Here is a 13,254-nt window from a genome sequence, read left to right on the forward strand (position 1 = left end):
AGGTTCTTTATGCAGAATGTCTCAGACTCTTTAATAGGATATGCTATGTATGTATTTTTATAATCTTTTCCATGGAACAGGTAGGATTGAGGGTTTCATCGAACACACTGGGAAATGCTGCCTTAGGTACATACAAGCTAGTTCAGTTCTTTCTTTATAACACAGATTTTTATTTAAAAAATCATGTCTCAAGTTAAAACATCCTGTTTAGAAACAAACTTGTGGAACACAACCATATCACATGTTTTAGACATCTCCAGCCACTGCATAATTGTGCTTTTGTGATTTTTCCTAAATGGTATATAAAGCCCAAATAAAATTAACAATTTTTTTAAGATTAAACTAAAAAATACTCAAACTAAACACCTGAAAAATGTTTCTCCTAAAGCATGTGATGTGTACCATAATCCGAATAAAGTTTGCCTGTCAAGTGCAACTTCAAAAATGCGGGAATTTCTACATCTAAAAAGGCATGGATGAGACATTGAAGAACTTGGCCAAGAGCATTTTCCTCACTTCCAAAGTGCTGATTAGATAGTTGTTTTGAGGATTATATAATAGACACCTAACACAAGGCCGGGCAACTATAAAAACTACTCTTCCACAATGGAGTCCAAGATCCCCCCTGGTATCCAGAACACTTAGCCCATGAGATACTCCTGAGGTAGCTGGGTAGCAAGAAAATAAAATCCACACACAAGCAACTGTCATATGACTGAATTTTATTACAATATGGTTAGTGTACTAATTTAAAAGGAAAAAAGTGTAAACAAAACAAAAAGTCTAAGGAAAAGCGGCACTTTCCTTTAATCTTCAATTTAAAATTATTTTTACAATCACTTTAATACCCTTATATGCAGGTTATAAAGAGCATCACTGCTGAGTTTCAGATTGAAAAATGAATAAACAGAAAAGATGACACCGGAAGAGTTAAGCAGAAAAATGATACTGATTTAAAAGTTAAGTCGACTTTGGCTAGAATTGAACATTGACAGCTTTTTCCACAGAAAAACCTAACTTGAGTCATAAAAGTTCTTTTTTTTTTTTTTTTTTGTCTTTTGTCCCTTTTAGGGCCGCACCCACGGAATACGGAAGTTCCCAGGCTAGGGGTCTAATCGGAGCTATAGCCACCGGCCTACGCCACAGCCACAGCCATGCCAGATCCGAGCTGCGTCTGTGACCTACACCACAGCTCACGGCAACACCAGATCCTTAACTCACTGATCGAGGCCAGGGATCAAACCCACAACCTCATGGTTCCTAGTCAGATTCGTTAACCACTGAGCCACGATGGGAACTCCAAAGTTCATCTTTTTGGGTACAGTTCAATACCATGTCAATTAAGAACTCATGATAATGAAAACAGTTTCATGTGACCATCTAAAATCCTACTGAGCATGCTATACGTCATGTCTTATTCCTCTAAGATAACTACCTACCTCCTGAAAGCAGAAATGAGAGTTCACCTGTGATTTTTCAAGAAAGAGTTTGTACACCAAAAGGATCAGTTGTTAAAGGTCTTACCTTTCCTTCAATGTACAGCAGCTATTTCTACAACTAAAGAGCATGTGGATACAGTCTAAGAACTTGAAATGAGAAAACTAGAAACAGAGGTCTGTGTGCATGAACATACACATTTATGAGCTTAAATACACCCAAATAGGTTTAAACAGGTAAGAATACCTCAACATTCTAAATTCAGAAAGCAGAGATAAACACTGCTTTCTTTATAAATCAGTGGTATTACTAGCTAACATGTTTTAGAATACTGTACCTGCAGTTCAGAAGTACTGATTGGATCCCGTTTAAAAAAAAAGACATTCAAAATAAAAACATTCTTCTAACAGCAAAGGATTCTCCCACTTTTTATTTATTTTGACATATTGATATTTCCATAAACTTGCAAGTGGAAGATAAGCTGTTGAATAAAAGCCAATTCATATACACAATATACAGAAGTTATTTTAAAAGTCTGTTCATATAATGAATTCTTTTGGTGCTAACAAAAAAATTAAGACACAAATAATTGACTGGAAATGAAACCATCACTAAACCAAGATATATAGGAACTGCACTTCATTTCAGGGGAAAAAGTCCAAATCTTACTGTGTTAAAAGAATAAAGTACATTTGTCATAGTATACATTATCATTTTCCCTTAAAGCAGGGACTATTTAAAGTTTTTAAATTAAAATGTGTTCAGAATTACTTCTGTCTATACATTTAGGAACTATCATCACTGGTTACACACAATTCTCTCATCATGCAAAAAATAAAAACTCTCAGTTGTTTTTCTAAGGTCTAATTAAGTCAAACAATAAACTAATAATAGCACTTTAACTAGCAAGCTGTAAATCAGAGAACTGTAGAAATCCACAGTTGAATTGTATTTCCCATCTATAGTACTGCTGCTATTCAATCTATTTTCTCCATGTATTAGAAAAACCAATAGGCATTGATAGTCAAAATAAGATTTCATTGTTGTAGCAAATGACAGGATATGTGAGAGAAGGAAAAGTTACTAAAATCATGACAATCTTTATGACCCTTTATAAAGGTAAAGGATTGTGTGCGTATATGTGGAAAGGAGTAAGAAACAAAGGCGGGAGATTTAGACAGGTATACAAAGGGAATGTGGAGACTATATCATATGTATTTAAAAACTGATCTGAAGTCTGCCCATGGAGTGTACACAAAAAGTAAGAGCAGACGTTAGAGCAAGTTTAACCTGATAATTTATTTTTGGAAACAGCTAGTTTTGATGAGATAAAGTTTAATCCTTTCCTTTAAACATAAAAGAAACTCAACAGGAACTTTAAAGACAGTATGCCAGAAATGCAACTGTAACTCTTATAATCCTTTTCAATTAAACAGAAGGGCATGTGTTAAAATACTTTTCAAACTGAATATCTATCAGCGTATGATCGGTTGTTCCAAATGGATTTTGATTTTTAATAAAACTCAACTTTTTATAAGAGCTATCACATCTAGAAGTGAAGAAAATAAATTAGATCCCCTCACCACCCAAGATAACTTCTAAAACATAAAAAGCTACATATCTGATACAAATTAGCCAGTGTTCTTACAAAAGTAATATAGTTTTGGACTGCACTGATGACACTATACTGTATTTGTGGTGAAGTATTAGGCACAAGAATATATGTATCAATTAGGCATTTTCAGTCTAATTAGTCTCTAAAGTTATTTAATTATTGGCAATATATAATAACTGGTATGCATTTTGGTACTTAAGTCATGAATTGTAGAGAACAAGAAGCAGTATATTATAGTAACAGGGTTTGTATGTGGCAATTACAGTGTTGAGCAAATCTCTTCTATGAACTCTGTGATTTGTTTTGCAGTTGGTCACTTGCAGATCCTGCAAAGATAAAAACAAAAACAAAACGGCAACATAATTTGCTGAGTACTGCCAAAACAACTACCTGAGCTAAAGTTCCCTCCCACTGCCATGGATGATAAATAGAAAGATCTAAAAAATAGGTAAGGTATATTCCATGCAGACTAACTAGTATGATATGACAGAATCTGTATACCCTCTAAAAATTCTGAAGAGGTGCATCTACTTAGTGGTAGAACAAATAGGTTTCAGATTGAACACTTCTGTGAATAAATCACAGGTGGATAGCTATGAGTTTTTTACAACTCAAAAATCCAAAGCTATGAAAAGATTTGCATTTATGATATCAAAATTATAAAATATTCCTCAGAGTCTAAACATACCACATTTCTTTTTATAAAAAAAACAAAAAAAGGTAAGGCCGGGCACGAGTATAGGAGAGAAGAGAAAGACAATGATGAAAAAGTAATGGGTTCCAGAGTTTCTGTAATGGCTCAGCGGTAACAAACCTGACTAGCACCCATGATCCATGAGGACATGGTTTCAATCCCTGGTCTCACTCAGTGAGTTAAGGATCTGGCATAGCCGTGAACTATGGTGTAAGCTGAACATATGAATCAGATCCCACAGTGCTGCTGCTGTGGCATAGGCCAGCATTTGCAGCTCTGGTACCATCCCTAGCCTGGGAGCTAAGTAATGGGTTCTATAGAACCTGGAGATTTCAAAACCTGGCAAAAAAATTTTAAGGTTCCAAAAAAGTCAGAATGTAAATAAGGGACTTTCTTCCCTATGCTCTATTATGTAGTCTTTTCTGTCTCTGTGGACTTTTTCTGGCCCTGCCCACGGCATGTATAAGTTCCTAGGCCAGGGGTCAAACCCATGCCACAGCAGTGACCCACCTACTGCAGTGACAACACTGGATCCTCTGTGGACCTTTTTTTGAGGGGGGGGGGGCTGCACCTGTGGCATATAGAAGTTCCCAGGCTAGGGGTCAAATTGGAGCTATAGCTGCTGGCCTACACACAGCCACAGCAACACCAGATCCTAGCTGCATCTGCGACCTATACCACAGCTCACAGCAACACTGGATCCTTAACCCACTGAGTAAGGGCAGGGATCGAACCCATGTCCTCATGGATACTAGTTGGGTTCATTACTGCTGAACCACAATGGGAACTCCTTTGTGGACTTTATTGAAGCTAAATAGGATACATTCCACCTGTAAGGAGCACTTCATCTCCACTGAAGAAAAAAAAAAAAAATCAGGCATTGAGCTAATGTAAATTTTAACCATATATTATTATACTTAAACGAAAAAAATGTATTTATGCATTAAATCTGTGAAATCTAATGTTTTTACAGGCAGAGATATAGACAAAAGCCAGAATCATTTTTCAAAAGCTGTGGCTTAAAAAGAAATCCCCTTTCCAGTGGCAAATGAATGGTATTCCCAGTGCTAAAAGTCACTCTTAAGTCTGAGTAGAAATTGATGAAAAGTTATAATCAAACATTTTACTTTGAATACATCCAAAGAAGTTACCGAGCTATATACAGTAGGGAAACAAGGACCAACTAGGAGACAGGTCACCTAAAAAGGGATAATAAATTTAAAGAAAGAGAAGAGAAACATGTAATAATAATTACTCAAGATAAAGTTTCTTCAAGTTAAATATAAGCTAAACAGACTACAGTGAAAAAAATGGAAGTGCTATATGAAACAAACTGAAAGGCAAAAGCATAACATGGAATAACAAAAAATATTGTAATCCTGACATAATAAGACAGTCATCAGGTTCTACCATAAAATCACTTATATTTCATATGTGTTTACCACAACAATAATAATTATTTACTTTCATAAGACTTAACCATCCAAGCCACAACATATAAAAGTGAGTTACATCTCTCCTAAAAAGCATTAGTTTATAGCCCAGGGTATGTAGATGGGCAAAAAAAATTGTGTTCGTGGTATAGAAGCTCCACCTGTATCCAATGCCAGAATAACAGCTTATTAAAAACAAATAAATAAAATCAATTTCCTATGACTGATCAAGGACTGGTAGGCTGCAGGGGCTGGCTGTCTGAGACTTAAAAACAAAGCAAACAAAATCGACCAAGTAACCTGTCTACCTAACAGTCAACAGAATCAACACCGGAGAAATACGATGTACTTATACCTAAAGGGAAGGTAAAACAAATCTTTCATACTACAAACACGTTTCTTTAAAAAGTTTAAACCTTAATTTACATTGTTATGACAGATAAAATATGATCTGAAACATTAAAAACAAAGTACAGCTTAATATGAAGACAAAACATCATTGCTTAAAGCCAAGTAAACCAAACAACATAGACATATAACATTAACGTAGGGTCTTAAATCAACTCTTGAGCACAAAAACCTTATTATTTTGAAACTGGCCAAAAGGCACTGAAACTTTTGAAACTCTTGGCATAAAAACTAAATTTTAGCAAAATTTTCTAGGGTTCTTAAAAGTTTCAAGCAAAATAAAGTACATTATTTAGGCACAAAGGATCACAAGAGTCTCAATGATAATTTTAAAACATCTAACCTTGATTTGATTCTTCTGTATTCATGCTTTCTCCAGCTGCAGTCTCTGACATTTCTTCATCCTCCTCATCATCATGTAGGTCTTTTGAAATTAATTGTCTAGCTAATTTAATATTCAGTCCTTCATTGTAGTGAAGTTTCCTTTTCATTTCAAACTGTCGCTTTTTTTCTACAAGATACAAAAAATAGGTCTTAAGGCTGCTTTTGTGCTCAATGGTAGAGTTGAATAGATGCAATAGAGAACATAATGGCCCACAAAACCTAAAATATTTACTATTTGGCCCTTTATAGAAAAAGGTTTACCAACCTTTGCCTTAGATGGTTCAAGTACATCCTAATGGGAGACTAGAAGTAAGAGCCATTGGTAGTTATATTTGTGAAGAAAACTTAAAAATACAGGAAAATTCTCCAGATAGAGTTGAATGGAAAAAAAGGCAAACTATAATATCACAATATATAAAGCCTGCATGTATGTACATGCACATGGTTGCTGCTGTGGCATGGGGTTGATCCCTGGCCTGGGACCATCCACATGCTGCAAGTGCAGCCAAAAAAAGGGCCAAAAAGGCATAGAGAAATTTCTCAGAATACGGCTATTCAAAGTACTTTCTCAATATTTCTAAGCTTTTATTATCATCTATACTTATTTATGTTTTAAAAACAAGCATTTACAGTCATACTGTCACTACCTATCAAGTCACTTTTCAGCCTCTATTTGGGCTGGGGGAAGGAAAGTTCCAAGATCAACATCCATATCATCATCTCATAAACATTTGTTTCAAACTACCAAGATCTTGCCAGGCACCTGTCTTCATCCCGATTTATAAGTTAATTTTGTGATTTGCTTTACTCTTTCAGAGTACCATATTGTAGAAGGAAGTAAAATTAAAATAAAAAAAACAAATCTTCATCACTAAATTTTTAGTGATGACTTCCAGATAATGCAAAAGCCAATATTAAAAAAGAGCCAAAAAGGAGTTCCCATTGTGGCTCAGCAGCAATGAACGCAACTAGTATTCCATGAGGATTCGGATCTGATCTCTGGCCTCACTCAGTAGGTTAAGGATCCAGCATTGCTGTGGCTGTGGTGTAGACTGGTGGCTACAGTTCCAAGTCAACCCCTAGCCTGGGAACTTTCACATGCTGCAAGTGCGGACCTAAAAAAAAAAAAAGTTTCTACATGTCTCTGATACCAGATATATTTACTAAAAAGGTAAGACTTTTTGTCATTACAAAAAATACACGCTCTTTTTAATGAAACTTTTAAAAAATGGTAGAGGAGTTGCTGCTGTGGCACAGTGGATTTTAAGGACCTGGTATTGCTACAGCTGTGGCATAGGTTGCAGCCGCAGCTCAGATTCGATCCCTGGCCTGGGATCTTCCATATGCTTTGGGTGCAGCCAAAAAAACCAAAAACCAAACCAAACCAAAACAAACTAACACAACTGAAAAAATGGTAGAAACTTAAAACATTCAATTTCCTTACTCAGAAATTATCATTAATATTTTATGACTAGAGATTTTTTTCTAAAAATCAATCTTATGTTGTTGTGTATGCTGTTTTCTCACTTACTATATAGTTAAAATGACCATGTCCCTGGAAATCTCGGTTTATATCTACTGTCTGATGGAATTATAATAGTGACCCTCCCACTCTTAAAATGATCTAGAGTTTACACAATAAAATATATAAAGATATAGTAAAATTCTGCCACATACATAGCAGATTGATATAATTTTTAAAAGGTTACATGGAGTTCGCGTTGTGGCGCAGTGATTAACAAATCCCACTAGGAACCATGAAGTTTCGGATTCGATCCCTGGCCTTGCTCAGGGGGTTAAGGATCTGGTGTTGCCGTGAGCTGTGGTGTAGGCTGCCTATGTGGCTCGGATCCCGCGTTGCTGTGGCTCTGGCGTAGGCCAGTGGCTACAACTCCAATTTGACCCCTAGCTTAGGAACCTCCATATGCCGCGGGAGCGGCCCAAGAAATGGCAAAAAGACAAAAAAAATAAAATAAAATAAAATAAAAATAAAAGGGTATTAAAAAAAAAAAAAGGTTACAAAGTAATGAGTTATAAAATCCCCTATCTTTGTCAAAGGTTTCCAGTTTCCCTCTTTGCATTTTCATAGTTTTATGATGTAATATACAGTTGAACGTTGAACAATGTAGGAGTTAGGAGCACCTACCCTCCTCACAGTTGAAATCCACTCTACAGTTGGCCCTTCATATTCACAGTTCTAAATCTGTGTATTCAACCAGATACTACAAATCATATAGTGCTGTTGGAGGTGTTCAGTGAAAAAGAAAAAAAAAAAATCCATGTGTAAGTGGACCTACACACTTCGAACCCAGGGTGCTCAAAGGTCAACTGTATATACGCTTTTGTGCTTTGTTCTATTAGTTTCTCAACAACTGGTTACTGCTTTTCAAAATGTGCCTTATAACCCTTTAGTAAGTCATAACCAGCATGTTAAAGAAATGACATAAAGTGGAATGTATTACAAATAGTACAGTCCTGTTTCATGAAATTTTAATTTTTGTAATTTTATTTATGCGTGTATATTGAGTGGGACTTGGTCAAAAATGTTTGAGAAATACTGAAATAAACCCTAAGAAATTGAATTTCTAGATCAAAGGGTGTCATTTTAAAGTTTTTGGCTTTGATTGCTATATAGTTGCTATATTGCCCTCTGGAAAAGTCAAAACATTTTTCAGGCCCAGCAACCATATATGAATAACTTATTTCTCCATAGTCACACCAAAAGGGAAATTTTCATTCTTTTTAATTTTTGTTGATCTGAAAGTAAAGAAAAGCACCATGGTACTTTTAATTTGCAGCTTCTTATTCCTAGGAGTTATTACAATATGTTTCTTTTGTCAATTATACTTATAGCCTAAGAAAATTACTTGTTTTTAATTCTCAGTGATATTAAATTTGGTTTTGTTTGTTATAGCTGTATTTTAGTTTTTTAATACTAAAAATATATTATATAACTTAAAAATATGCAATGGATTCATTTTGTAGAAAGCTGTTAACACAAGTGGTCTCAACCTTCTTGCATAGAGTCCAAAAACTCAGGTTTCAGGCTCAGTTCTAATAATAACCAACTACCCATGTGAACTTGACAAGTGAATTATCTTTTTTATACTTTCTTGTACTGTTATACAAAATAATATGATGGAGAATATACCAATTATTTTAAGTTATTAAAAGTTAATGTTTATTGAGTATTTATAATATGCCAGAATCAGTGCTAAGGTGCTTTTAATTCTTTATCTCATAATGCTCAACAATGATTCTAAATATTTTTATAGCCCCGAAATTTAAAAATGAGGAAACTGAGAGAGAAATCAAGCAATTAGGTTAAGTGATATATCTGAAGTGACATAACTTATACTGACTCCATAGTCAGTATTTTGTTATGCTGCTACTTACAAGATAAAATCTTCTAAGAATTTCTGTCAATAAACAAGGATGCTCAAACATGCAATTTGTTTAAAAACAACAAACACCTGTATCAGGAGCTCTACTAGTGGGCACGGAACTAATGAAAACTCCGACTAGTGTAACAGCTCCCCCTGCTGGCTAATTCATGGAACTAAAATTTGAGGGAAAAATACCTAATGAAGACAGAGAAAGAAGTTAAAAAAAATTCCCTGTTCTTGAAAAGAATCTGAAAAAGAACGGCTGTGTGTATATGTATAACTGAATTACTTTGTTGTACAAAAGAAATCATCACAACACGGTAAATCAACTATACTTAAAAATCAATGAACTTAAAAATACAAAAAAAAAAAATCCCCATTCGCAAATAGAGCACGTTTTTAGAGAATAATGAATTAAACTCTAGAAACAATTTCTATCTGAAACCCTTTTCAAAGCCCTTTTGGGGTATATTTGGGGAAAATAAGGAAGTCACCGAGGGTAGAAGATCTATATAATACAATCTGAGATCATGCTATATGTAAAATTTCTCAGTTTATTCAATAAACTATATTCTAAAGAGGAAAGAATAGCAAATTGTACCTCTGCAGCTACACATGACAAAGACCCTGACAGTAAACCAGCAAATATTCAGAATCTTAGTTCTAAGGTTTCTAAACTTCTTTTACAGTACAGGTAGTTCTGATGTTTCAAAGCTTCAAGTACACGAATGTCTGTTTTCTTTTTCCTTTTTGTGAGGGTGTTTTTATTGCATCTTTTTTCCTATACATAGGCTTGGACAATTTTTAATTGCCATTTTTTCCTTTTTCTTTTTATAGCCGCACCTGTGGCATATGGAAGTTCCCAGGCTGGGGTCAAACTGGAGCTGTAGCTGCAGCCTATGCCACAGCCACACGTGCAACCTATGCTACAGCTTGTGACAATGACAGATCCTTAACCCACTGAGCAAGGCCAGGGATCAAACCTGCATCCTCACAGAGACAACATCAGGTCCTTAACCCTCTGAGTCACAACAGGAACTCCTAATTCTTGAGATTATACGTTCACACGGTTCAAAATGCTCAAAAAAAGCAAGAAGGTAAAATATCTTCCTTCTTTCCTTACCTCTGCAGATAACCATTATTACTTGTAAAAACAGAAACAATGAATAGGTAGCAATGCCTTAACTATGTATGCCCCATAATGGCTAAAAGAGCCTCTTCTATCGTTGTTTAGAGGGTTATCTTTATCTCCTTTCCTATGACACTACTGTTTTGTTCAATGGGACCTAATAAAAAAATTTACTCCAAGTCTGACCATCTTGATTTATTTGGTGTCACCACTGTCTTAATATAGAAAAAGCATAAGCAAATGGGAAATTAGGTCTCACTGCTATCCGCTTTAAGATCATCCAAACACTAAATGACTCTAAACATTTAAATAAATATTCACTAAGCATCTTCCTGGTATAGAGTAAATGCTTGGTACAAAGAAATGAATACCTACAGTTTTCTCTTTTTTTTTGGCTATGCTTACACAACAGAGTGTAACCCATGCCATAGCAGTGACAATGCTGGATCCTTAACTAGCTAAGCCACCAAGGAACTCCAATATAATTAATTTTCTTGAAACCAGGGGGACAAAACTTATTATACAATAAACCCACACAAACAGAATCTGAATTATAAAAATGTTGCTCCCTAATATCCCACCATCCACTTCCTCAAAAGGAAAATCACTTGATAATCTTTCAAATAATGGATTTATTTTAGCAAAAATTATTAGCATAATGCTAAGAACAGTAAAAGAATAACCTACCTTGTTCTTCAGGTGAGAGGTCAGTATCCTCATCTCCACTACTTTCTTGTTCATGAACCCGGTACTTCGGCTCTGCGCCTTCAGCAGCAATTAATCTATGTACAACAATAATTTACAAAGAAATCAACACAATGATAAGCTTATTAGTTGTGGGTCTTATTCAATTTTTGAGTCTCATAAAAACACCTATATATCATGAATATGCTGGCTTTAACCTGATGAAGAAAAAAAAAGAGTTGGAATGGGTATAGAAACCAATAAACAACAGGAAGAGTGGAAAGTAGCAGAATCAATGAACAGAAAAGGAATAGTTTTCTTCTTCAACTTATTTTTGCCTTTCTCACTTCCATCTTAAAAACCCGGGTGGGAGGATATTAAAACCAACAAACAACACCTTCCCCCTGCTGGGGAAATGACATAGGGAATTTGTGTGCCAGGTTCTGCCCTCTACATACCTTGATCTTAACCTAGAAATAAGACTATAAAAGTTGCAATGAAAAATCTATATAAACTTCATTTTAGCACATTGTTTTTATGTACACTTATACAAGTAAAGTAAGATGCCTTTAACTCTGCACAATTAAAAACAGCATGAGGGAAATGCTTTATAATCATCAATACTTACTTCTTAGCTAAGATATCTGGGGACAGGGCTTCAGTGGTTTCTGAGTCACTCAATGCATCTTCATCATCACCCACCATACTAGGATGACAAGCATATTATAAATTAATACCTGAACTACAATTTTTCAAGTAGAAAAAAGAGGTAGAGAAACAAAATTCTACTGACTAAAATTATCAATATATTTATGACTCTACCATCATCTTTGAAGTTTAATTTTAAATAGTTTCTATTCAATGCAAATATTTAAAAGTAAAGCATCAATTTTAAAAAGGCCTTCTAGGAGTTCCCGTCATGGCTCAGTGGTTAACGAATCCGACCAGGAACCATGAGGTTGCGGGTTCGGTCCCTGCCCTTGCTCAGCGGGTTAAGGATCTGGCGTTGCCGTGAGCTGTGGTGTAGGTTGCAGACACAGCTCGGATCCCACGTTGCTGTGGCTCTGGTGTAGGCCGGCGGCTACAGCTCCTATTAGACCCCTAGCCTGGGAATCTCCATATGCCGCTGGAGCGGCTCAAGAAAAGGCAAAAAGACAAATAAATAAACAAACAAACAAAAAAAATAAAAAGGTCTTCTATGATTAAAAAAGAAAAAATACATAAATACTGAAAACCTGAATAATCGGGGGGGGGGTAGGGGAAACACACTTCAATTAGTCTATCCAATGGGAGGGAATAAATAATGCAAAAAAAACCCTTGTATGGTTTTAGAATGTGTATTTGTACATCAACCTGAAGGTAAGAGACAAATAATCTATGTAGACACAGGTTAGGTAAAATAACAAAATTAGATCCTAAGGCCTGAGGAAGTTTAAAAGCTATTTAGCTTTCCCAATCTGCCTTCTAATGAAAAATCTGCTCCCCACATAAATGCAAAAATTGTTATATTTATTTTAAAATATAAACAGTTTAAAATAATGGCAACAGGTACTTTTTTGAATCATATTTGATCTTAATTTTTTTAGGATGGTTATCTCCAACCAACACAGATAAGGATGTCTACTACCTTTACTGAAAAGAAAGCAAGCACTGACTTTGGCTTCTGGTATAACAGAAGTTTTAGGATATGTTTTAAAGTATATATCCATGACTTAGAAGAAAAATAAGAATCATTTTCAGAGTTCTTGTCATGGCTCAGTGGTAATGAACCCAACTAGTATTCATGAGGAAGCAGGTTCAATTCCTGGCCTCCATCAGTGGGTTAAGGATGTGGCGCTGCTTTGAGCTGTGATGTATGTAGGTCACAGATGCGGCTAGTATCCCAGTGCTGTGGCTGGGGCTGGGCCCAGCCGCTGCAGCTCCAATTCAACCCTGAGCCTGGGAATCTCCATACGCCGCAGTGCCACCCTAAAAAGAAAAAAAAAATCATTTACATAAATGCTGTATCTATTTCTTCCCTCAAGTTTTATTAGTACTGAGTTTCAGTATCTATATCACCTATTTCATTATTTCTTACTCCCCTT

At 35.5% G+C, this 13,254-nt stretch overlaps 1 protein-coding gene across 1 annotated transcript in view; it reads right to left on the minus strand.

Annotated features, from left to right (window-relative positions):
• PPP1R2 (protein phosphatase 1 regulatory inhibitor subunit 2) overlaps nucleotides 923-13,254 on the minus strand; it is a 29,305-nt gene continuing 16,973 nt past the window's right edge. Inside the window, exons 3-6 of the mRNA XM_021070085.1 lie at nucleotides 11,799-11,876; nucleotides 11,174-11,268; nucleotides 5,931-6,098; nucleotides 923-3,378 (exon numbers count right to left, since the gene is read on the minus strand). Of these exons, the coding sequence (XP_020925744.1) occupies nucleotides 3,335-3,378; nucleotides 5,931-6,098; nucleotides 11,174-11,268; nucleotides 11,799-11,876 (385 nt within the window). The 3' untranslated portion in view covers nucleotides 923-3,334. The remainder of the gene's footprint in view (nucleotides 3,379-5,930; nucleotides 6,099-11,173; nucleotides 11,269-11,798; nucleotides 11,877-13,254) is intronic.

This window comes from Sus scrofa, chromosome 13, assembly GCF_000003025.6.
Source record: "Sus scrofa isolate TJ Tabasco breed Duroc chromosome 13, Sscrofa11.1, whole genome shotgun sequence".
NCBI classification, from domain to species: Eukaryota; Metazoa; Chordata; class Mammalia; order Artiodactyla; family Suidae; genus Sus; species Sus scrofa.